The following is a 25,666-nucleotide window of genomic DNA, read 5'->3' on the forward strand; positions in this document are numbered from 1 at the left end:
TCCCAATGTTGGGGGAGTCCAGAACCAGGGGCCACACACACAGTCTACGAATAAAGGGGAGGCCATTTAAAACTGAGGTGACAAGAAACTTTTTCACGCAGAGAGTTGTGAATTTGTGGAATTCTCCGCCACAGAGGGCAGTGGAGGCCGATTCTCTGGATGAATTTAAAAGAGAGTTAGATAGAGCTCTAGGGGCTCGCGGAATCAAGGGATATGGGGAGAAGGCAGGCACGGGTTACTGATTGTGGACGATCGGCCATGATCACAATGAATGGCCAAATAGGGGCTCGAGGGGCCAAATAGCCTCCTCCTGCACCTATTTTCTATGTTTCCATGTTTCTATGACCGCGTTTCAATGCTTTGTACCACCCACTCCCCTGAGTCGGAAGAAGGGTCTCGACCCGAAACGTCACCCATTCCATCGAAGGGATTTATTGGAGTCACTGCCTCAAAATGGCAGCCAGCATCATCAGAGACCCCACACCATCCTGGGCACGGTCTCATCCCACCCCTGCCATCGGGAAGAAGGTACAGGAGCCTGAAAACGGTAACGTCCAGGTTCAGGAACAGTTTCTTCACCACAGCCATCAGGCGATTAAACACCACCACCTCAAATAAGCTCTGAACTACAATAGACCATTTTTATTATTGTTATTATTATACAATACAATACAATACAATACAATATATCTTTATTGTCATTGTACCCAGGGGTACAACGAGATTGGGAATGCGCCTCCCATACGATGCAATAATTTAAGTAATTTAGACAACAGCAACCCAACGAAACAATTGTAACATTTTTGGACAGGGTAAAGTGCAAGTTGATCTATGCGTTGTGGCCATCCGGCTCAGCAGGACCAGTTCATAGCAGCTATGGCCCTGGGGATGAAGCTGTTCCTGAGTCTGGAGGTGCGGGCGTAGAAGGCCTTGTATCGTCTGCCCGATGGAAGGAGTTCGAACAGACTGTTGCAGGGGTGTGAAGAGTCTTTGTGGATGCTGGTGGCTTTTCTGAGGCATCGTGTGTTGTAGATGCCCTCCAAGGCTGGTAGCTGTGTTCCGATGGTCCTCTGAGCTCTATGGACTACCCGCTGTAGAGCTTTCCTCCCTGCCTCCGTGCAGCTGAGGTACCACACATGGATGCCATGCGTTAGGATGCTCTCTATGGTGCAGCGGTAGAAGGTCGTCAGCAGCTGTTGGGGTAGACCAGACTTCTTCAGTGTTCTCAGGTAGAACAGTCGTTGCTGTGCCTTCTTGACCAGCGCAGCAGTGTTATTGGACCATGTTAGGTTCTCCGAAATGTGAGTGCCCAGAAACTTGAAGCTGGACACTCTCTCCACACTGTCCCCGTTGATAGAGATCGGGGTGTATTCCCCGTTGTGTGACCTACGGAAGTTGATGATCAGCTCCTTGGTCTTGGTGGTATTTAGGGACAGGTTGTTATCAGAGCACCAGTCCGCCAGGTTCTGCACCTCCGCTCTGTAGTTTGTTTCATCGCCGTTGGTGATCAGCCCGATCACCGTTGTGTCGTCTGCAAATTATTATTTACAGTGTACAATGTTTACATATTCTGTTGTGCTAGAAGAATTCTAGCAAGTAAGAATTTCATTGTTCTATCTGGGACATCTATCTACGTTCTAAAACTCTCGTTTGTTTGTTTGTTTGTTTGTTCCTGAACTACAGCCAAAACGGTACACGATAGCGCGACAATGTTAGGCCCACCTTACTCACCGTCGTCCCTTTGGTGCCAATGGGAGAAGTTTCATTGAAATCGGTGTTGTATTTTTAAAGTTATTCACGTTTTAAAGTTTAGATCTATCTCCTAGGGAGGGTGATGGAGTTGGGAGGGGAGGAGGGGGAGGGGGTGGTGTGGGAATGGAGGGGGGCAGGGAAAGGGGAGGAGGGAGGATAATGGGGTTGAGGGTGATGGATTTGTGGGGCGAGGGGAGGAGGGGGAGGGGAGGGGAGGAGGGAGGGAGATGCAGGGCGGGGGGGGGGTGTGGGGGGAGGGAGAGAAGGGGGAGGAGGGAGGATAAGGGGGTTGAGGGGGATGGAGTGGGGGGCGGAGGGGAGGAGGGAGGGGGGATGGAGGGAGGGGGGATGGAGGGAGGGAGTGGGGGGAGGGGAAGGGGGCAGGGGTAGGGGAGGGAGGGGGAGGGAGGGGGAGGGAGAGGGAGGGGAGAGGGGGGAGGGGAGGGGAGGAAGGGGGAGGGAGTGGGGGAGGGGAAGGGGGCAGGGGTAGGGGGAGGGAGGGAGGGGGGAGGGTAGAGGGAGGATAAGGGGGGGTTGAGGGTGATGGAAGGGGAGGGGGAGGGGAGGAAGGGGGAAGGAGTGGGGGGAGGGGAAGGGGGCAGGGGTAGGGGAGGGAGGGGGAGGGAGGGGGAGGGAGAGGGAGGGGAGAGGGGGGAGGGGAGGGGAGGAAGGGGGAGGGAGTGGGGGAGGGGAAGGGGGCAGGGGTAGGGGGAGGGAGGGAGGGGGGAGGGGTAGAGGGAGGATAAGGGGGGGTTGAGGGTGATGGAAGGGGAGGGGGAGGGGAGGAAGGGGGAAGGAGTGGGGGGAGGGGAAGGGGGCAGGGGTAGGGGGAGGGAGGGGGAGGGAGAGGGAGGGGAGAGAGAGAGAGGGTGGAGGAGAGGGTGCTGCACCAATGCAGGAGAGGTTTGGGCCTAACGTGTCCACTTGGTCTAGTTTGGCAATAAAACACTCTTGACTTGACACCTCCTCTCTGGAGATGCTGCCTGTCCCGCTGAGTTACTCCAGCACCTTGTGTCTATTTTCAATGCTTTGTTCTTTCAGAAGACGGAGAGAGGTCGTCGATCTCGCTGTTCCAGCTGGGCTTTGCGGGGCACGCACTGATTTAACGTGGACGTCCGTTGGCCAAGAGTGGAGGAGACAAGTGGACAACTGAGTCCCCCGGACGTCAGCTGCCTCTGGCTGTCTCTCTCCGCAGCGTGTCCAGGCCTACGCTGTCCGGGCCTACAGTGTCCGGGCCTACGCTGTCCGGGCCTACGCTGTCCGGGCCTACACTGTTCGGGCCTACACTGTCCGGGCCTACACTGTCCAGGCCTACAGCAGCCCCCGGGCCTACACTGTCCGGGCCTACAGCAGCCCCCGGGCCTACAGCAACTCTCCGGGCCTACACTGTCCGGGCCTACACTGTCCAGGCCTACAGCAGCCCCCGGGCCTACAGTGGAGCGAAGGTGCGAACCTACCTGAGGCATGGATCATGAACAGGACCTGGAGAGCCTGTGGAAAGAGGCCACGTGCTCCATCTGCTTGGAAATGTTCCGCGAGCCTCAGACCATCGACTGCGGCCACAACTTCTGCCGGGCCTGCATCGTGGGCCTGTGGGAGTCGGTGGTAGGGGAGGTCTCCTGTCCCCAGTGCCGACAGGTATTCCCCAGGCAGCATCTCCGGCCCAACCGCACCGTGTCCAACCTCACCGAGATCATCCAGAAGCTTCTGCCGATGCCCAGAGAAGAGCCGGCTCAGTGGGACAAGGAAGCAGAGGCGCAGGTGAGCTCAGAGACAGGGAACCAAGGGTGACGTCACCGACCCGCGCCCCACGTGACCTCGCCCAGCCAGCGGCCACGTGCTCCCGCTCCAACAATGGCGGCCGCATGGCCCGGGAGGCGGGTTGCTACGCAACCTCCGTTAGGCAGTGCCTGGACCTCTGGGCCTACAGTGTCCGGGCCTACAGTGTCCGGGCCTACAATGTCCGTGCCTACAGTGTCCGGGCCTACACTGTCCGTGCCTACAGTGTCCGGGCCTACACTGTCCGGGCCTACAGTGTCCGGGCCTACAGTGTCCGGGCCTACAATATCCGGGCCTACAGTGTCCGGGCCTACAGTGTCCAGGCCTACAATGTCCGGGCATACAATGTCTGGGCCTACAGCGCCCCCCCCCCCCGGGCCTAATACAGGACAAGGGCGGTCCCATACGGGACAAACCAATTTAGCCCAATATATATTGAGACCTCCCCTCCCAGCCCAATATACGGGATGTCCCGGCTAATACGGGACAGTTGGCAACCCTACTCAAAGACCATCTCCTGCCTTGGTGTGTTGGCTTAGGTACAAGTTCCCACAACACCCATGACCCTGAAGAAACTGCCCCTGACCATCACATCAACCAGTCTCCCTTCCGTTGAAGGGATGGACTATGAAGAAGGGGCTCGACCCGAAACGTCGCCCATTCCTTCTCTCCAGAGATGCTGCCCGTCCCGCTGAGTTACGCCAGAATTTAGTGTCTATCTCCCTTCCACCGACTCCATCTACACCTCACGCTGCCTCGTCAAGACCAGCAGCCCAGACCATCGCACAAATCGACCTCCCTTCCATCGACTCCATCCACACCTCACGCTGCCTCGGCAAGGCCAGCAGCCCAGACCATCGCACAAACCAACCTCCCTTCCACCGACTCCATCCACACCTCACGCTGCCTCGGCAAGGCCAGCAGCCCAGACCATCGCACAAACCGACCTCCCTTCCATCGACTCCATCTACACCTCACGCTGCCTCGGCAAGGCCAGCAGCATCATCACGGACCAGTCTCACCCCCGGCCACTCCCTCTTCCCCCCCCCTCTCCCATCGGGCAAGAGGTACAGAAGTGTGAAAACACACACCTCCAGATTCAGGGGCAGTTTCTTCCCGGCTGTTATCAGGCAACTGAACCATCCCACCACAACCAGAGAGCAGTGCTGAACTACTATCCACCTCACTGGAGACCCTCGGACTATCCTTGATTGGACTTTGCTGGCTTTACCTCGCACTAAACGTTATTCCCTTACCATGTACCTGTACACTGTGGACGGCTCGATTGTAATCGTGTGTTGTCTTTCCGTTGACTGGTTAGCGCGCAACAAAAGCTTTTCACTGTACCCTCGGTACACGGGACAATAAACTAAACTGAACTAAACTTGAAGATGGATACAAAAAGCAAGTTAAGTTTGGACTAATTTGGTTTAATTTGGTTTAGATTAGTCTAATTTACTTAATTTTTTTCCAGCTTAGTTGAGTTGAGTTGAGTTTATTGGGACGTGTACAAACTAAACCAGGTTTGTCCCACTTTTAGTCACCCGTGTCCCGTTTCAGAACAAACTGGCCGAAGCCCTGGATCGATTTGAGGTGATGCTGGAAGAACTTTCTAGAAGCCGGCTGGAAGAAGAGGCAAGCGTGGCCAAGCTGAAGGTGAGGATGATGGTGTCGAGCCGATCAGAGAGGCGATCGATTGATTGATTGATATTTAGATTGATTGATAGATACTGCCGACGCTGGTACAAATCAAAGGTATTTATTCACAAAATGCTGGAGTAACTCAGCGGGTCTGGCAGCATCTCAGGAGAGAAGGAATGGGTGACGTTTCGGGTCGATACCCTTCAGAGATCAGTCTGAAGAAGGGTCTCGACCCGAAACGTCACCCATTCCTTCTCTCCTGAGATGCTGCCTGACCTGCTGAGTTACTCCAGCATTTTGTGAATAAATACCTTCGATTGATATTTAGTGGTCACACATCGACTTGGTATACAAATTATGAACCATAATCTCTATAACTAAAACTCTCGTTTGTTTGTAAACAGTGTACGCCGAAGGTAGACACAAAATGCTGGAGTAACTCAGCGGGTCGGGCAGCATCTCAGGAGAGAAGGAATGGTTGGCGTTTCAGGTCGAGACCCTTCTTCTGACTGATGACAGTGGAGGGGGGGGGACAGAGATAGGATGTAGTCGGAGACAGGAAGACTGGTGGGAGAACTGGGAAGGGGGAGGGGATGGAGAGAGAGGGAAAGCAGGGACTATCTGAAGTTAGAGAAGCCAACGGCGGCACGGTGGCGCAGCGGTAGAGTTGCCGCCTTACAGCGAATGCAGCGCCGGAGACTCAGGTTCGATCCTGTCTGCGGGCGCCACCTGTACGGAGTTTGTGCGTTCTCCCCGTGACCTGCGTGGGTTTTCTCCGAGATCTTCGGTTTCCTCCCACACTCCAAAGACGTACAGGTACGTAGGTTAATTGACTGGGTAAATGTAAAAATTGTCCCTAGTGTGTGTAGGATGGTGTTAGTGTGCGGGGATCGCTGGGCGGCGCGGACTCGGTGGGCCGAAGGGCCTGTTTCCACGCTGTATCTCTAAATCTAAGAATCTAAAATCAACCTGAAGTGAGAGAAGTCAATGTTCGTACCGCTGGGGTGTAAGCTGCCCAAGCGAAATATGAGGTGCTGTTCCTCCAATTTGCGCTGGGCCTCACTCTGACAGTGGAGGAGGCCCAGGACAGGAAGGTCAGTGCGGAAGTGGGAGGGGGAGTTGAAGTGCTGAGCCACCGGGAGGCCGGAGGGCCCGTTTCCCCGCTCAATGTCCCAAGCTACGAAGCTAAACTTTCGTCTCTCGCGCGGTTGGCTTTGTCCGCAGCGGCGGGTCGGGGGGTTGAAGATGGGCATCCGGTACGAGTTCGCCAGACTGCACCGCTTCCTGGACGACGAGGAACTGATACTGGCCACCCGGCTGCGGCAGAGGGAGGAGAACGTCGCCGCGCAAATCCAGGAGAACCTGCGGCAGAACACGGAGGAGGTCAACGCCATCACTGAAATGTCCACCGCCGTGCAGACGAAGCTGTGCTCCAACGAGACCGGGACAACCGCGGTATGGATGAAGGGACGAGGGAGGGGATGAGGGGATGAATGGATGAATGAGTGAGTGAATGAGTGAGTGAATGAGGGAATGAATGGATGAATGGATGAGAGAATGAATGGATGAATGAATGAGAGAATGAATGGATGAATGGACGAATGAATAAGTGAATGAGGGAATGAATGGATGAATGAGTGAGTGAATGAGGGAATGAGGGAATGAATGAAAGGATGAGTGAGTGAATGAGGGAATGAGGGAATGAATGAAGGGATGAGGGAGGGAATGAGGGAATGAATGGATGAATGGATGAGGGAATGAGGGAATGAGTGAATGAGTGAGAGAATGAGTGAGTGAATGAATGGATGAGGGAATGAATGGATGAATGAATGAGAGAATGTATGGATGAGTGAGTGAATGAGAGAATGAGGGTATGAATGGATGAATGGATGAGGGAATGAGGGAACAAATGACTGGATGGATGAATGAATGAGGGAATGAGGGAATGAATGAAGGGACGAGGGAGGGAATGAGGGAATGAATGGATGAATGGATGAATGAATGAGGGAATGAGGGAATGAATGAAAGGATGAGGGAGGGAATGAGGGAATGAATGGATGTGAGTGAATGAGTGAATGAATGAGTGAATGAATGAACAAATGAGGGAATGAGGGAATGAATGAATGGATGAGTGAGTGAATGAGAGAATGAATGGATAAATGGATGAATGAATGAGGGAATGAATGAGGGAATGAGGGAATTAATGGATGAATGGATGAACGGATGAAGGAATGAATGGATGTGAGTGAATGAGGGAATGAATGGATGAGTGAGTGAATGAATGAGTGAATGAGGGAATGATTGGATGAATGGATGAATGGATGAATGAGTGAGGGAATGAATGGATGAGGGAATGAATGGATGAATGGATGAATGAATAAGTGAATGAGTGAGTGAATCAGTGAGTGAATGGATGAGTGAGTGAATGAGGGAATGAATGAGTGAATGAGATAATGAATGGATGAATGGATGAATGAATGAGGGAATGAGGGAATGAATGATGAGGGGGGGAATGAGGTAATGAATGGATGAATGGATGAGGGAATGAGTGAATGAGAGAATGAATGGATGAATGGATGAACGGATGAGGGAATGAATGGATGAGTGAGTGAATGAGGGAATATGGATGAGTGAGTGAATGAATGAGTGAATGAGGGAATGATTGGATGAATGGATGAATGGATGAATGAATGAGGGAATGAGGGAATGAATGGATGAATGGATGAATGGATGAATGAATGAATGAATGAGGGAATGAGGGAATGAGGGGATGAATGGATGAATGAATGAGGGAATGAGGGAATGAATGGATGAATGGATGAATGGATGAATGGATGAATGAATGAGGGAATGAATGGATGAATGAATGAGGGAATGAGGGAATGAGGGGATGAATGAGTGAGTGAATGATGGAATGAATGAATGAATGAGTGAATGAGTGAGTTAATGAGGGAGTGAATGAGTGAATGAGGGAATGAATAAGTGAACTAATAAGTGAATGAGGGAATGAATGAATAAATGAATGAATGAATGAATGAATGAATGAATGAATGAATGAATGAATGAATGAATGAGTGAGTGAGTGAGTGAGTGAGTGATGGATGAATGTATAAATTCATGTATAATGTCATGTTGGCCTTCATAACGAGAAGAGTTGGGTATTGGAGCAAAGAGGTCCTTCTGCAGTTGTACAGGGCCCTGGTGAGACCGCACCTGGAGTACTGTGTGCAGTTTTGGTCTCCAAATTTGAGGAAGGAAGTCCTTGCTATTGAGGGCGTGCAGCGAAGGTTCACGAGGTTAATCCCTTGGATGGCGGGACTGTCACATGAGGAAAGATTGGAAAGACTGGGCTTGTATTCACTGGAATCTAGAAGGATGAGAGGGAATCTTATAGAGACGTATAAAACTATAAAAGGACTGGACAAGCTACCTCACCTCATGGCATTCCTCCCCCCCCACGCCGGGTCCTCCTTTGTTCCTTCCCCCCCCACGCCGGGTCCTCCATTGTTCTCCCCCCCCCACCTCATGGTGGTCCCCCCCCCCCACGCCAGGTCATCCATTGTTCCTCCTCCCCCCCCCCCCACGCCGGGTCCTTTGTTCCATCCCCCCCACGCCGGGTCATCCTTTGTTCCTCCCCGCCCACCCCCACGCCGGGTCCTCCTTTGTTCCTCTCCCCCCACGCCGAGTCCTCCTTTGTTCCTTCCCTCCCCCCACGCCGGGTCCTCCATTGTTCTTCCCTCCCCCACCTCACGGCATTCCTCCCCCCACACGCCGGGTCCTCCTTTGTTCCTTCCCCCCCCCCCACACCGGGTCCTCCATTGTTCTTCCCCCACACCTCATGGTGGTCCCCCCCCCCCAAGCCGGGTCATCCATTGTTCCTCCCCCGCCCCGCCCCCCCCACGCCGGGTCCTCCTTTGTTCCCCCCCCCCCACGCCGGGTCCTCCTTTGTTCCTCCCCCCCACCAACGCCGGGTCCTCCTTTGTTCCTCCCCCCCCCCCCCCCCCCACGCCGGGTCCTCCATTGTTCTTCCCTCCCCCACCTCACGGCATTCCTCCCCCCACACGCCGGGTCCTCCTTTGCTCCTTCCCCCCCCCACGCCGGGTCCTCCATTGTTCTTCCCCCCCACCTCATGGTGGACCCCCCCCCCACGCCGGGTCATCCATTGTTCCCCCCCCCCCCCACATGCCGGGTCCACCTTTGTTCCTTCCCCCCCCCCCCCACGCCGGGTCCTCCTTTGTTCCTCCCCCCTCCCACGCCAGGTCCTCCATTGATCTTCCCCCCCACCTCACGGTGGTCCACCCCCCCCACGCCGGGTCCTCCATTGTTCTTCCCCCCCACACCTCATGGTGGTCCTCCCCCGACGCCGGGTCATCCATTGTTCCTCCCCGCCCCGTCCCCCCCACGCCGGGTCCTCCTTTGTTCCTCCCCGCCCCACCCCCCACGCTGGGTCCTCCATTGTTCCTCACCCCCCACGCCGGGTCCTCCTTTGTTCCTTCCCCCCCCCCACGCCGGGTCCTCCATTGTTCTTCCCCCCCACCTCATGGTGGACCCCCCCCCCACGCCGGGTCATCCATTGTTCCCCCCCCCCCCACATGCCGGGTCCACCTTTGTTCCTTCCCCCCCCCCCCACGCCGGGTCCTCCTTTGTTCCTCCCCCCTCCCACGCCAGGTCCTCCATTGATCTTCCCCCCCACCTCACGGTGGTCCACCCCCCCCACGCCGGGTCCTCCATTGTTCTTCCCCCCCACACCTCATGGTGGTCCTCCCCCGACGCCGGGTCATCCATTGTTCCTCCCCGCCCCGTCCCCCCCACGCCGGGTCCTCCTTTGTTCCTCCCCGCCCCACCCCCCACGCTGGGTCCTCCATTGTTCCTCACCCCCCACGCCGGGTCCTCCTTTGTTCCTCCCCCCCACCAACGCCGGGTCCTCCTTTGTTCCTCCTCCCCCCCCCCACGCCGGGTCCTCCATTGCTCTCCCCCCCACCTCACGATGGTCCCCCCCCCCTACACTAGGTCCTCCTTTGTTCTTCCCACTCCCATCTCCTCCATTGTTCTTCCTCCTCCCCTCACGGTGGTTCCCCCCCCCCCACGCCAGGTCCTCCATTGTTCCTTCCCGCCCCCACGCCGGGTCCTCCATTGTTCTACCTCTCCCCACCTCATGGTGGTCCCCCCCCCCCCACGCCGGGTCCTCCGTTGTTCATTCCCCCCCCCCATGCCGGGTCCTCCATTGTTCTACCCCCCCCACCTCATGGTGCCCCCCCCCCACGCCGGGTCCTCCTTTGTTCATTCCCCCCCCCTATGCCGGGTCCTCCATTGTTCTACCCCCCCCACCTCATGGTGGTCCCCCCCACGCCGGGTCCTCCTTTGTTCCTTTCACCCCCTCCTCACGGCAGTCCCCCCCCCACGCCGGGTCCTCCTTTGTTCCTTCCCCCCCCCCACGCCGGGTCCTCCTTTGTTCCTTTCCTCCCCTCCTCACGGCAGTCCCCCCTCACGCCGGGACCTCCTTTGTTCCTTCCTCCCCCCACGCCGGGTCCTCCATTGTTCTTCCCTCCCCCACCTCACGGCATTCCTCCCCCCACACGCCGGGTCCTCCTTTGTTCCTTCCCCCCCACACCGGGTCCTCCATTGTTCCTCCCCCCCCCCCCCCCACGCCGGGTCCTTTGTTCCATCCCCCCCACACCGGGTCCTCCATTGTTCTTCCCCCCCCACCTCATGGTGGTCCCCCCCCACGCCGGGTCCTCTATTGTTCTTCCCCCCCACCTCATGGTGGTCCCCCTCCCCCACGCCGGGTCATCCATTGTTCCCCCCCCACACATGCCGGGTCCTCCTTTGTTCCTTCCCCCCCCACGCCGGGTCCTCCATTGTTCTTCCCCCCCCACCTCATGGTGGACCCCCCCCCCACGCCGGGTCATCCATTGTTCCCCCCCCCCCCCCACATGCCGGGTCCACCTTTGTTCCTTCCCCCCCCCCACGCCGGGTCCTCCTTTGTTCCTCCCCCCTCCCACGCCAGGTCCTCCATTGATCTTCCCCCCCACCTCACGGTGGTCCACCCCCCCACGCCGGGTCCTCCATTGTTCTTCACCCCCACACCTCATGGTGGTCCTCCCCCGACGCCGGGTCATCCATTGTTCCTCCCCGCCCCGCCCCCCCCACGCCGGGTCCTCCTTTGTTCCTCCCCGCCCCACCCCCCACGCTGGGTCCTCCATTGTTCCTCACCCCCCACGCCGGGTCCTCCTTTGTTCCTCCCCCCCACCAACGCCGGGTCCTCCTTTGTTCCTCCTCCCCCCCCCACGCCGGGTCCTCTATTGCTCTCCCCCCCACCTCACGATGGTCCCCCCCCCCTACACTAGGTCCTCCTTTGTTCTTCCCACCCCCATCTCCTCCATTGTTCTTCCTCCTCCCCTCACGGTGGTTCCCCCCCCCCCACGCCAGGTCCTCCATTGTTCCTTCCCGCCCCCACGCCGGGTCCTCCATTGTTCTACCTCTCCCCACCTCATGGTGGTCCCCCCCCCCCACGCCGGGTCCTCCGTTGTTCATTCCCCCCCCCATGCCGGGTCCTCCATTGTTCTACCCCCCGCACCTCATGGTGCCCCCCCCCCCACGCCGGGTCCTCCTTTGTTCATTCCCCCCCCCTATGCCGGGTCCTCCATTGTTCTACCCCCCCCACCTCATGGTGGTCCCCCCCACGCCGGGTCCTCCTTTGTTCCTTTCCCCCCCTCCTCACGGCAGTCCCCCCCCCACGCCGGGTCCTCCTTTGTTCCTTCCCCCCCCCACGCCGGGTCCTCCTTTGTTCCTTTCCTCCCCTCCTCACGGCAGTCCCCCCTCACGCCGGGACCTCCTTTGTTCCTTCCTCCCCCCACGCCGGGTCCTCCATTGTTCTTCCCTCCCCCACCTCACGGCATTCCTCCCCCCACACGCCGGGTCCTCCTTTGTTCCTTCCCCCCCCACACCGGGTCCTCCATTGTTCCTCCCCCCCCCCCCCCCCCCACGCCGGGTCCTTTGTTCCATCCCCCCCACACCGGGTCCTCCATTGTTCTTCCCCCCCACCTCATGGTGGTCCCCCCCCACGCCGGGTCCTCTATTGTTCTTCCCCCCCACCTCATGGTGGTCCCCCTCCCCCACGCCGGGTCATCCATTGTTCCCCCCCCACACATGCCGGGTCCTCCTTTGTTCCTTCCCCCCCCCACGCCGGGTCCTCCTTTGTTCCTCCCCCTCCCATGCCAGGTCCTCCATTTTTCTTCCCCCCCCCCACCTCACGGTGGTCCCCCCCCCCCCCCCCCCACACCGGGTCCTCCTTTGTTCCTTCCCCCCCCAACACAGGGTCCTCCTTTGTTCCTTCCCCCCCCTCCTCACGGCAGTTCCCCCCCTCCCACACGCAGGGTCCTCCATTGTTCTTCCCCCCCCCCCACACCGGGTCCTCCTTTGTTCCTCCCCCCCCCACGCCGGGTCCTCCATTGCTCTCCCCCCACCTCACGGTGGGCCCCCCCCCACACTAGCTCCTCCTTTGTTCTTCCCCCCCCCCATCTCCTCCATTGTTCTTCCTCCTCCCCTCAAGGTGGTTCCCCCCCCCCATGCCGGGTCCTCCATTGTTCCTCCCCCCTCCCACGCCAGGTCCTCCATTGTTCTTCCCCCCCCACCTCACGGTGGTCCCTCCCCCCACGCCGGGTCCTCCTTTGTTCCTTCCCCCCTCCCCCCACGCCGGGTCCTCCTTTGTTCCTTCCCCCCTCCCCCCACATGCCGGGTCCACCTTTGTTCCTCCCCCCTCCCACGCCAGGTCCTCCATTGATCTTCCCCCCCACCTCACGGTGGTCCCCCCCCCCCACGCCGGGTCCTCCTTAGTTCCTCCCCCCCCCCCCCCCACTCCGGGTCCTCCTTTGTTCCTTCCCCCCCACCTCACGGTGGTCCCCCCCCATGCCGGGTCCTCCTTTGTTCCTTTCCCCCCCCCACGCCGGGTCCTCCATTGTTCTTCCCTCCCCCCACGCCAGGTCCTCCATTGTTCTTCCCCCCCCACCTCATGGTGGTCCTCCCCCGACGCCGGGTCATCCATTGTTCCTCCCCGCCCCGCCCCCCCCACGCCGGGTCCTCCTTTGTTCCTCCCCGCCCCACCCCCCACGCCGGGTCCTCCTTTGTTCCTCCCCCCCCACCAACGCCGGGTCCTCCTTTGTTCCTCCTCCCCCCCCACGCCGGGTCCTCCATTGCTCTCCCCCCCACCTCACGATGGTTCCCCCCCCTACACTAGATCCTCCTTTGTTCTTCCCCCCCCATCTCCTCCATTGTTCTTCCTCCTCCCCTCACGGTGGTTCCCCCCCCCCCACGCCAGGTCCTCCATTGTTCCTTCCCGCCACCACGCCGGGTCCTCCATTGTTCTACCTCTCCCCACCTCATGGTGGTCCCCCCCCCCCACGCCGGGTCCTCCGTTGTTCATTCCCCCCCCCATGCCAGGTCCTCCATTGTTCTACCCCCCCACCTCATGGTGCCCCCCCCCCCCCACGCCGGGTCCTCCTTTGTTCATTCCCCCCCCCTATGCCGGGTCCTCCATTGTTCTACCCCCCCCACCTCATGGTGGTCCCCCCCACGCCGGGTCCTCCTTTGTTCCTTTCCCCCCCTCCTCACGGCAGTCCCCCCCCCACGCCGGGTCCTCCTTTGTTCCTTCCCCCCCCCACGCCGGGTCCTCCATTGTTCTTCCCGCCCCCATCTCACGGCATTCCTCCCCCACATGCCGGGACCTCCTTTGTTCCTTCCTCCCCCCACGCCGGGTCCTCCATTGTTCTTCCCTCCCCCACCTCACGGCATTCCTCCCCCCACACGCCGGGTCCTCCTTTGTTCCTTCCCCCCCCACACCGGGTCCTCCATTGTTCCTCCCCCCCCACCCCCCCCACGCCGGGTCCTTTGTTCCATCCCCCCCACACCGGGTCCTCCATTATTCTTCCCCCCCACCTCATGGTGGTCCCCCCCCACGCCGGGTCCTCTATTGTTCTTCCCCCCCACCTCATGGTGGTCCCCCCCCACGCCGGGTCCTCCATTGTTCTTCCCGCCCCCATCTCACGGCATTCCTCCCCCACATGCCGGGTCCACCTTTGTTCCTTCCCCCCCCACGCCGGGTCCTCCTTTGTTCCTCCCCCTCCCATGCCAGGTCCTCCATTTTTCTTCCCCCCCCACCTCACGGTGGTCCCCCCCCCACGCCAGGTCCTCCTTTGTTCCTTCCCCCCCCCCCACGCCGGGTCCTCCTTTGTTCCACCCCCTCCCATGCCAGGTCCTCCATTTTTCTTCCCTCCCCACCTCACGGTGGTCCCCCCCCCCCCACACCGGGTCCTCCTTTGTTCCTTCCCCCCCCCCCACGCCGGGTCCTCCATTATTCCTTCCCCCCCCAACACAGGGTCCTCCTTTGTTCCTTCCCCCCCCTCCTCACGGCAGTTCCCCCCCTCCCACACGCAGGGTCCTCCATTGTTCTTCCCCCCCCCACACCGGGTCCTCCTTTGTTCCTCCCCCCCCCACGCCGGGTCCTCCATTGCTCTCCCCCCACCTCACGGTGGTCCCCCCCCCCACACTAGCTCCTCCTTTGTTCTTCCCCCCCCCCATCTCCTCCATTGTTCTTCCTCCTCCCCTCAAGGTGGTTCCCCCCCCCCATGCCGGGTCCTCCATTGTTCCTCCCCCCTCCCACGCCAGGTCCTCCATTGTTCTTCCCCCCCCACCTCACGGTGGTCCCTCCCCCCATGCCGGGTCCTCCTTTGTTCCTTCCCCCCTCCCTCCACGCCGGGTCCTCCTTTGTTCCTTCCCCCCCACCTCACGGTAGTCGTCCCCCCCCACGCCGGGTCCTCCTTTGTTCCTTCCCCCCCCCTCCCCACGCTGGGTCCTCCATTGTTCCTTCCCCCCCCCCCCCACACCGGGTCCCCCTTTGTTCCTTCCCCCCCCCCCTCACGGCAGTTCCCCCCCTCCCACACGCAAGGTCCTCCATTGTTCTTCCCCCCCCCCCCCCACACCGGGTCCTCCTTTGTTCCTTCCCCCCCCCCACGCCGGGTCCTCCATTGCTCTCCCCCCCCCCGTACACTAGGTCCTCCTTTGTTCTTCCTCCCCCCCCCCACACCTGGTCCTCCTTTGTTCCTTCCCCCCCCTCCTCACGGCAGTTCCCCCCCTCCCACACGCAAGGTCCTCCATTGTTCTTCCCCCCCCCCCCACACCGGGTCCTCCTTTGTTCCTCCCCCCCCCTCACTCCGGGTCCTCCATTGCGCTCCCCCCCCCCTACACTAGGTCCTCCTTTGTTCTCCCCCCCCCCCCACGCCTGGTCCTCCTTTGTTCCTTCCCCCCCACGCTGGGTCCTCCATTGTTCTCTCCCCCCACCTCAAACGAATGGGCGCCGTTTCGTGTCGAGACCCTTCTTCAGACTGAGAGTCATGAGAGAGAGATATAGACGATGATGTATAGAGATGTAGAACAAATATGGGCGGTCACGGTGGCGCAGCGGTAGAGTTGCCGCCTTACAGCGAATGCAGCGCCGGAGACCCGGGTTCCATCCCGACTACGGGCGCCGTCTGTACGGAGTTTGCACATTCTCCCCGTGACCTGCGCGGGTTTTCTCCGAGATCTTCGGTTTCCAAAGACGTCTCCAAAGACGTGCGGGTGTACAGGTTAATTGGCTTGGTAAATGTAAAAATTGTGCCTAGTGGGTGTGGGATAGTGTTAGTGTGCGGGGATCACTGGGCGGCACGGACCCGGTGGGCCGAAGGGCCTGTTTTCGCGCTGTATCTCTAAATCTAAACTACTTTAGTAGAGTTTAGAGATACAGCATGGAAACAGGCCCTTCGGCCCTTCGAATCCAGGCCGACCATCGATCGCCGGTTCACACTAGGTCTACGTTACCCAACTTTCCCATCCGCTCCCAACACACCATGGGGCAATTTCACAGAGGGGCCGATTAACTAAACTAAACTAAACTAAATGAAATTTTAAAAATAATAAAATAAAATATCCACCTTTTACCTGAAGCATAGAAACATGGAAAATAGGTGCAGGAGGAGGCCATTCGGCCCTTCGAGCCTGTACGCACCGCCATTCAATATGATCATGGCTGATCATTCTCAATCAGTACCCCCGTTCCTGCCTTCTCCCCATACCCCCTGACTCCGCTATCCTTAAGAGCTCTATCTAGCTCTCTCTTGAATGCATTCAGAGAATTGGCCTCCACTGCCTTCTGAGGCAGAGAATTCCACAGATTCACAACTCTCTGGGTGAAAACTTTTTTCCTCATCTCAGTCATAAATGGCCGACCCTTATTCTTAAACTGTGTGGCCCCTGGATCTGGACTACTAAAGGAAACAGGCCGTTGTTAGCTGTTTGCTGGGTGAGAACGAGAAGCTGGTGTGACTTGGGTGGGCGAGGGATGGAGAGAGAGAGGGAATGCCGGGGTTACTTGAAGTTGGAGAAGTCAATGTTCATACCGCTGGGGTGTGAGCTTCCCAAGCGAAATATGAGGTGCTGTTCCTCCAATTTGCGCTGGGCCTCACTCTGACAGTGGAGGAGGCCCAGGACAGAGAAGTCAGTGCGGGAGTGGGAGGGGGAGTTAAAGTGCTTGGCAACTGGGAGATCAGGTAGGTTCAGGCGGGCTGAGCGGAGATGTTCAGCCAAACGATTGCCTATTCCATGTTTGGTCTCGTCGATGTACACGAGTCCAGATTTTGAACAGCGGATACAGTAGATGAGGTTGGAGGAGGTGCAAGTGAACCCCTGCCTCACCTGAAAGGATTGTCTGAGACTGGGCAGAGTCGAGGGAGGGGATGGTAATGGGTAATATGGGATTTATCGGTTAATTGGCTTCTGAAAACTGCCCCTAGTGTGAGGGGTAGAACTAGTATGTGGGGATCGGTGGTCGGTGCGGACCCGGTGGGCCGAAGGGCCTGTTTCCAAGCTGCATCTCCAAACTAAACTAAACTAAACCAAACTAAACCAAAAATTAATTCGCGTTTCTCATCTGTCTTTCCTTTAGGACCTCCGAGACCCGCGTGGGTTTTCCGTGAGATCTTCAGTTTCCTCCCACACTCCAAAGACGTGCAGGTTTACAAGTTAATCGGCTTGGTATAAGTGCACAAAATTGTCCCTAGTGGGTTTAGGATAGTGTTAGTGTGCGGGGATCGCTGGTCGGTGCGGACCCAGTGGGCCGAAGGGCCTGTTTCCGTGCTGTATCTCTAAACTAAACTAAACAAAACTAAACTAAACTAAAGTAAACGGAACTAAACTAAACTAAACCAAACTAAACCAAAAATTAATTCGCGTTTCTCATCTGTCTTTCCTTTAGGAACTCCGAGACATCGTTGTGAGGTAACTGTTATTATTTGTTGACATCGTTTTGTGAATGTAATACTTTCAGCGGCGATGGTTGCATGGCGGCACGGTGGCGCAGCGGGTAGAGCTGCTGCCTGACAGCGCCAGAGACCCGGGTTCCATCCTGGCCACGGGTGGTGTCTGGGTGTGTGTGTGGGGTGTGTGTGTGTGTGTGTGTGTGTGTGTGTGTGTGTGTGTGTGTGTGTGGGGGGTGTGTGTGTGTGTGTGTGTGTGTGTGTGTGTGTGTGTGTGTGTGTGTGTGTGTGTGTGTGTGTGTGTGTGTGTGTGGGGTGTGTGTGTGGGGTGTGTGTGTGGGGTGTGTGTGTGTGTGGTGGGGGTGTGTGTGGGGGGGAGTGTGTGTGTGTGTGGTGTGTGTGTGTGTGTGTGTGTGCGTGTGTGGTGTGTGAGTGTGAGGTTTTTGTGTGTTTGTGTGTGTGTGTGTGTGTGTGTGTATGTGTGTTTGTGTGTGTGTGGGTGTGTGTATATGTGTGGTGTGTGTGCGTGTGTGTGCGTGTGTGTGAGTGGTGTGTGTAGTGTGTGGTGTGTGTATATGTGTGGTGTGTGTGTGTGTGTGTGTATGTGTGTGTGTATGTGTGGTTTGTGTGTGTGGTGTGTGTGTGTGTGTGTGTGTGTGTGTGTGTGTGTGTGTGTGTGTATGTGTGGTGTGTGTATATGTGTGGTGTGTGGTGTGTGTGTGTGGGTGTGTGTATATGTGTGGTGTGTGTGTATATGTGTGGTGTGTGTGTGTGTGTGTGTGTGTGTGTATGTGTGTGTTTGTGTGTGTGTGCGTATGTGTGTGCGTGTGTGTGGTGTGTGTAGTGTGTGTGGTGTGTGTGTATACGTGGTGTGTGTGGTGTGTGTGTGTGTGTGGTGTGTGTGTGTGTGTGTGTGTGTGTGGTGTGTGTGTGCGTGTGTGCGTGGGGGTGTGTGTGTGTGTGGTGGGGGTGTGTGTGTGGGGGGGGTGTGTGTGTGTGTGGTGTGTGTGTGTGTGTGTGTGTGCGTGTGTGGTGTGTGAGTGTGAGGTTTTTGTGTGTTTGTGTGTGTGTGTGTGTGTGTGTATGTGTGTTTGTGTGTGTGAGGTTTTTGTGTGTTTGTGTGTGTGTGTGTGTGTGCGTGTGTGTGAGTGGTGTGTGTAGTGTGGTGTGTGTATATGTGTGGTGTGTGTGTGTGTGTGTATGTGTGTGTGTATGTGTGGTTTGTGTGTGTGGTGTGTGTGTGTGTGTGTGTGTGTGTGTGAGTGTGTGTGTGTGTGTGTGCGTGTATGTGTGTGTGTGTGTGTGGGGTGTGTGTGTGTGTGTGTGTGTGTGTGTGTCTGGAGTTAGTACGTTCTCCCTATAACTCGTGGATTACCGGATGCATCCGGTTTCCTCCCACATCCCAAAGATTTCCCAAAGATAAACATTTCGGGAACAGCTCTGTCCACGACCGCAAGAAATCGCCGTGAGTTGTGGACGCATCCCAGACCGTCACACAAACCAACCTCCCTTCCACTGACTCCATCCACACCCCAAGCTGCCTCAGCAAGGCCAGCAGCCCAGACCGTCACGCACAAACCAACCTCCCCTCCACCGACTCCATCCACACCTCACGCTGCCTCGGCAAGGCCAGCATCCCAGACCGTCACGCACAAACCAACCTCCCCTCCACCGACTCCATCCACACCTCACGCTGCCTCGGCAAGGCCAGCAGCATCATCACGGACCAGTCTCACCCCCGGCCTCTCTCTCTCCCCCCCTCTCCCATCGGGCAAGAGGTACAGAAGTGTGGAAACACACACCTCCAGATTCAGGGGCAGTTTCTTCCCGGCTGTTATCAGGCAACTGAACCATCCCACCACAACCAGAGAGCAGTGCTGGACTACTATCCACCTCATTGGTGACCCTCAGACTATCTTTAATCGGACATTACTGGACTTTACCTTGCACTAAACGTTATTCCCTTATCATGTAACTGTACACTGTGGACGGCTCGATTGTAATCGTGTGTTGTCTTTCCGCTGACCAGTTAGCACGCGACAAAAAAGCTTTCACTATACTTCGGTACACGGGACAATAAACTAAACTGAACTAAACTAAACTAAGGGACACACTGGGGACAGTTTACATTTACCCAGCCAATTAACCTACAAACCTGCACGTCTTTGGAGTGTGGGAGGAAACCGAAGATCTCGGAGAAAACCCATGCAGGTCACGGGGAGAACGTACAAACTCCGTACTGACGGCGCCCGTAGTCAGGATGGAACCCGGGTCTCTGGCGCTGTGAGGCAGCAACTCTACCGCTGCGCCACCGTGCCACTCTTCCTATTAACCTCACCTTAAACCTATGTCCTCTGGACCTTGGTTCCCCTACCTGGGTTCGATCCCGACTACGGGTGCTGTCTGTGCGGAGTTTGCACGCTCTCCCCGTGACCTGCGTGGGCTTTCTCCGAGATCTTCGGTTTCCTCGCGCACTCCAAAGACGTACAAGTTTTTTTCCGTTAATTGGCTTGGTACAAATGTAAATTGTCCCTAGTGTGTGTGTGTGTGTAGGATAGTGTTAGTGTGCGGGGATCGCTGGTTGGAGTGGACTCAGTGGGCCGAAGGGCCTGTTTCCGCGCTGTATCTCCAAACCAAACTAAAACTGAACTAAACTTGGGGAAATTGGGTTTTGAGTGGGTTAATTGGCTTGGTGTGAATGTACAAATGTAAACACACCCCGAGACTGTGCAGTGTGGTGTTAGTGTGTGGGGATCGCTGGTCGGCGCGGACCCGGTGGGCCGAAGGGCCTGTTTCCAGGGCCCTTTATCTCCAAACCAAACTAAAGTACTCTGGGCACAACAGGATTTCAGATATGGGGAGGCTCTGGGAGACTGCAAGTTCTTTCTTGAAATAACGGTTTGCGATTTAATCTTTGTTCCGACACAGGGCCAAGTCCAACCAGCCGGCCAAGGTCCCTGTGGACCTGACCCTCGGAGATTTTTCTGGCCCAATCCTGTACACCATCTGGAAACAAATGTTGAATGTCATTAGCCCAGGTAAGGCCCTGTCTAAGGTGTTACATGTTAAGATTCAACGAGACCAAGTGGACCCGTTGGGCCCAAACCTCTCCTGCATTTGATGCAGCACCCTCTCCTCACCCCCTCTCCCCTCCCCCCTCCCCGTCCCCTTCCCCCGCCCTCCCTCCTCACCCCCTCTTCCCCCCCTTCCCTCTCCCACTCCCCCATTCCCCTCCCCCCCTCCCCTCCCCCTTCCTTCTCACCCACTCTTCCCCGCCCCCTCCCCCTTCCCCTCCCCCTTCCCCTCCCCCTTCCTCCTTCCCCTCCCCCTCTTCCCCTCCACCCCACTCCATCCCCTTCAACACCCCTTATCCTCCCCCTCCCCTCCCCTCCCCTTCCTCCTTCCCCTCCCCTCTTCTCTTCCCCCTTCCCCATCCCCCCTTCCTCCTTCCCCATCCCCTCTTCCCCTCCACCCCACTCCATCTCCTTCAACCCCCCTTACCCCCCCTTCCCCTCCCCTCCCCTCCCCTCCCCTCACCTCCCCTCCCCTCCCCTCCCCTCCCCTCCCCTCCCCTCCCCTCCCCTCCCCTCCCCTCCCCTCCCCTCCCCTCCCCTCCCCTCCCCTCCCCTCCCCTCCCCTCCCCTCCCCTCCCCTCCCCCCCACCACCCCCTTCAACCCCTCTTATCCTCCCCCCCTCCCCTCCCCTCCCCTCCCCTTCCCCCCTTCCCCTCCCCCTCTTCCCCTCCCCCCCCCACTCCATCCCCTTCAACTCCCCCTTATCCTCCCCCCCCCTCCCTCCCTCCCTCCCTCCCCTCTCCCTCCCTAGGAGATAGATTTAAACTTTAAAATGTGAATAACTTAAAAGATATAACACCGATTTCCATGAAACATCTTCCATTAGCCCCAAAGGGACGACGGTGAGTAAGGTGGGCCTAAAATTGTCGCGCTATCGTGTACCGTTTTGCCTGCAGTTCAGGAACAAACAAACAAACAAACAAACAAACGAGAGTTGTAGTATATAGATTCCGCTCAGTCCGCCTGGAACCTACCTGATCTCCCGGTTGCCAAACGCTGTCTGAACCGACGTTGAACAGAGAACGTCACAGTTAGAGGATTGACACAAAACGCTGGAGTAACCCAGCAGGACAGCGGTCGGGTCTCTGTTTCGGGTCGAGACCCTTCTTAAGCGCATCCTATCCACTGTTCCGGGTGTGGACTCCTGTACACCGGCGAGACCAAGCGCAGACTCGGCGATCGTTTAGCTCAACACCTCCGCTCAGTCCGCCCGGACCTACCTGATCTCCCGGTTGCCAAACACTTCAACTACCCCTCCCACTCCCGCACTGACCTCTCTGTCCTGGGCCACTGTCAGAGTGAGGCCCAGCGCAAATTGGAGGAACAGCACCTCGTATCTCGCTTGGGCAGCTTACACCCCAGCGGTACGAACGATGACGTCTCTAACTTCAAGTAAACCCTTGCTTTCCCTCTCTCTCTCCATCCCCTCCCCCACCCGAGTGGTCCTGCTAGTTCCACTGTTCGCATCCCTGTGCCCCTCTCGTTATCACCTCTTCCCCAGCCAACAATGGACCATTGTGTGCTCCACCCTTCCTTGGCCAAATGTTGTCGGCCCTGCTTTGTTCCGGCCTTTCTCCACCTCCAGTTCCTCTCCCCTCGACTTTCAGTCTGAAGAAAGGTACCACCGAAAACATCACCCATCCTTTTTCTCCAGAGACGCTGCCCAACCCGATGAGTTACTCCAGCACTTTGTGTCTATCTTGTTTTGTTTAGTTTAGTTTAGTTTAGTTTAATTTCCGCTGGATATTCGGTTTCCTCCCACACTCCAAGGACGTGCCGGTTTATAAGTTAATTGGCTTGGTATAAGTGTAAAATTGTCCCTAGTGTGTGTAGGATAGTGTTAGTGTGCGTGGATCGCCGGTCGGCACGGACATAGCCGGCCGAAGGGCCTGTTTCCACACTGTATCTCGAAACTAAACTAAACTAAACTAAACTATTCCCACATTCCAAAGAAGTGCAGGTTAAATTGCAGGTTAAATTATACCAAGCCCTTCGGCCCACCGAGTCCGCACCGACCATCGACCCCTCCACACGCGTTCTATCCCACACACACTAGGGCCGATTTACCATTTACAGAAGCCAATTTAACCTACAAACCTGCACTTCTTTGGAATGTGGGAATAGTTTAGTTTAGTTTAGTTTAGTTTAGCTTTGTTTAGTTTAGTTTCGTTTGGAGATACAGCGTGGAAACAGGCCCTTCGGCCCACCGAGTCCACGCCGACCAGCGATCCCCGCACACTAACACTATCCTACACACACTAGGGACAATTTTTACATTTACCCAGCCAATTAACCTACAAACCTGTACGTCTTTGGAGTGTGGGAGGAAACCGAAGATCTCGGAGAAAACCCACGCGGGTCACGGAGAGAACGTACAAACTCCGTACAGACAGCACCCGTGGTCGGGATCGAACCAGGGTCTCTGGTGCTGTGAGGCGGCAACTCTACCGCTGCGCCACCGTGCCGCACTGAAGCTGAGCCAGAATTTTCATCTCCAGCCTGCACCCACCTGCAATTCAAACTCCCCACCTCACCCGTGTCAACCTATCCCTCGAAGATAGACACAAAATGCCGGAGTAACTCAGCGGGTCGGGCAGCATCTCTGGAGAGAAGGAAAGGGTGACGTTTCGGGTCGAGACCCTTCTTCAGATTTCTATCTTCGGTCTAAACCAGCATCTGCAGTTCCTTCCTGAACAACCCGGCAGCACGGTGGCGCGGCGGTAGAGTTGCTGCCTCACAGCGCCAGAGACACTGGTTCGATCCCGACTACGGGCGCTGTCTGTACAGAGTTTGTACGTTCTCCCCGTGACCCGCGTGGGTTTTCCGTGAGATCTTCGGTTTCCTCCCACTCTCCAAAGACATGCAGGTTGATAAGTTAATTGGCTTGGTATAAGCGTAAAATTGTCCCTAGTGGGTGTAGGATAGTGTTAGTGTGCGGGGATCGCTGGTCGGTGTGGACCCGGTGGGCCAGAGGGCCTGTTTCTGCGCTGTATCTCGAAACTAAACTAAACTAAACTAAACTAAACTAAACTAAACTAAACTAAACTAAACTAAACTAAACTAAACTAAACTAAACTAAACTAAACTAAACTAAACTCAACAGGACCGGCAGCATCTCGGGGGAGAAGGAATGGTGACATTTCGGTTCGAGACCCTTCTTCGGACTTCAATCACCCCCCCCAATCAACAAAAGCTTTTCACTGTACCTCGGCGCACGTGACAATAAACTAAACTGGTATTTGTAACTGGTATCACTAACCCGCCGTTCCTTCCGACCAACCCCGGCTCTTTTCTCCTCCCCGCGCAGTTCCGATTGGCTTGACCCTCGACCCGCGGACGGCCAACCCTTTCCTGGAGGTGTCGGACGACCGGACGGAGGTGCGGCTGGTGAAGGAGCGGCGGGACGTGGCGGAGAACGCCGGGCGCTTCACCGCGTGCCTGTGCGTGCTGGGGGCGGAGGCCTTCGCCGGCGGCCGGCACTACTGGCAGGTGGAGGTGGGCGACAACTCGGCCTGGATCGTCGGGGTGGCCAAGGGGTCGATCGAGCGGAAGGCCGACATCACCCTGAAGCCCTCCAACGGCTGCTGGGCCGTCGAGCACTTCCTCTGGAAGCACCAGGCCCTGACCTCGCCCCCTACCCAGCTCCAGCCCGCCCGCAAGCCCATGAGGCTGGGGGTCTACCTGGACTACGCGGCCGGGCAGGTGACCATGTGCGATGCCGAGGACATGTCCCATCTCTACACCTTCACGGACGTCTTCACCGGCCGGCTCCACCCTTTCTTCTGGACTGCCTGCAAAGATGGCTGCCTGAAAATGGTCGCCCTGCACGTCTGAAGGGAGTTGGGCGGTAGTTGGGCGGCGCGGCGGTAGAGTCGCTGCCTCGAGGCGCCGGAGAACCCGGGTCCCATCCCGACCGCGGGCGCAGTGGGCGCGGATTTAAAATCGAAGGCGCTGGGGTAACTCAGCGGGTCAGGCAGCACCTCTGGAGAGAGAAGGAAGGAAGGAATGAATGGGTGACGTTTCGGGCCGAGACCCTTCTTCCGTCCGTGTGTTCTCCCCGTGACCTGCGCCGGTTCTCTCCGAGACCTCCCGTTTTCCTCCCGCGGTTAGAAACATAGAAACATAGAAAATAGGTGCAGGAGTAGGCCATTCGGCCCTTCGAGCCAGTACGCACCGTCATTCAATATGATCATGGCTGATCATCCAGCTCAGTAACCTGTACCTGCCTTCTCTCCATACCCCCTGATCCCTTTAGCCACAAGGGCCACATCTAACTCCCTCTTAAATATAGCCAATGAACTGGCCTCAACTACCTTCTGTGGCAGAGAATTCCACAGATTCACCACTCTCTGTGTGAAGAAATGTTTTCTCATCTCGGTCCTAAAAGACTTCCCCCTTATCCTTAAGCTGTGACCCCTGGTTCTGGACTCCCCCAACATCGGAAACAATCTTCCTGCATCTAGCCTCTCCAACCCCTTAAGAATTTTATATGTTTCTATAAGATCCCCCCTCAGTCTTCTAAATTCCAGCGAGTACAAGCCCAGTCTATCTTTAAGATTAATTAAGATTATTAAGGGGTTGGACACGTTAGAGGCAGGAAACATTTGAGGAAGGATATTCTTGCTATTGAGGGCGTGCAGCGTAGGTTTACTAGGTTAATTCCCGGAATGGCGGGACTGTCGTATGTTGAAAGGCTGGAGCGGCTAGGCTTGTATACACTGGAATTTAGAAGGATGAGAGGGGATCTTATCGAAAGGTATAAGATTATTAAGGGGTTGGACACGTTAGGGGCAGGAAACATGTTCCCAATGTTGGGGGGGTCCAGAACAAGGGGCCACACAGTTTAAGAATAAGGGGTCGGCCATTTAGAACGGAGATGAGGAAAAACTTTTTCAGTCAGAGATTTGTGAATCTGTGGAATTCTCTGCCTCAGAAGGCAGTGGAGGCCAATTCTCTGAATGCATTCAAGAGAGAGCTAGATAGAGCTCTTAAGGATAGCGGAGTCAGGGGGTATGGGGAGAAGGCAGGAACGGGGTACTGATTGTGAATGATCAGCCATGATCACATTGAATGGCGGTGCTGGCTCGAAGGGCCGAATGGCCTCCTCCTGCACCTATTGTCCGTTGTCTATT

At 57.0% G+C, this 25,666-nt stretch overlaps 1 protein-coding gene across 1 annotated transcript; it reads left to right on the forward strand.

The window, feature by feature from the left end:
- Positions 1 to 3,216: 3,216 nt before the first annotated feature.
- Positions 3,217 to 24,368, forward strand: LOC144602886 (E3 ubiquitin-protein ligase TRIM39-like). Its single transcript, XM_078416008.1, has 6 exons — positions 3,217 to 3,513; positions 5,092 to 5,187; positions 6,397 to 6,627; positions 17,459 to 17,481; positions 20,388 to 20,497; positions 23,842 to 24,368. Exons 1-6 carry the CDS (start codon positions 3,217 to 3,219, stop codon positions 24,366 to 24,368), a joined length of 1,284 nt encoding a protein of 427 aa, XP_078272134.1.
- Positions 24,369 to 25,666: the final 1,298 nt, after the last annotated feature.

The sequence above is a fragment of the Rhinoraja longicauda genome, chromosome 19 (genome assembly GCF_053455715.1).
Source record: "Rhinoraja longicauda isolate Sanriku21f chromosome 19, sRhiLon1.1, whole genome shotgun sequence".
NCBI classification, from domain to species: Eukaryota; Metazoa; Chordata; class Chondrichthyes; order Rajiformes; family Arhynchobatidae; genus Rhinoraja; species Rhinoraja longicauda.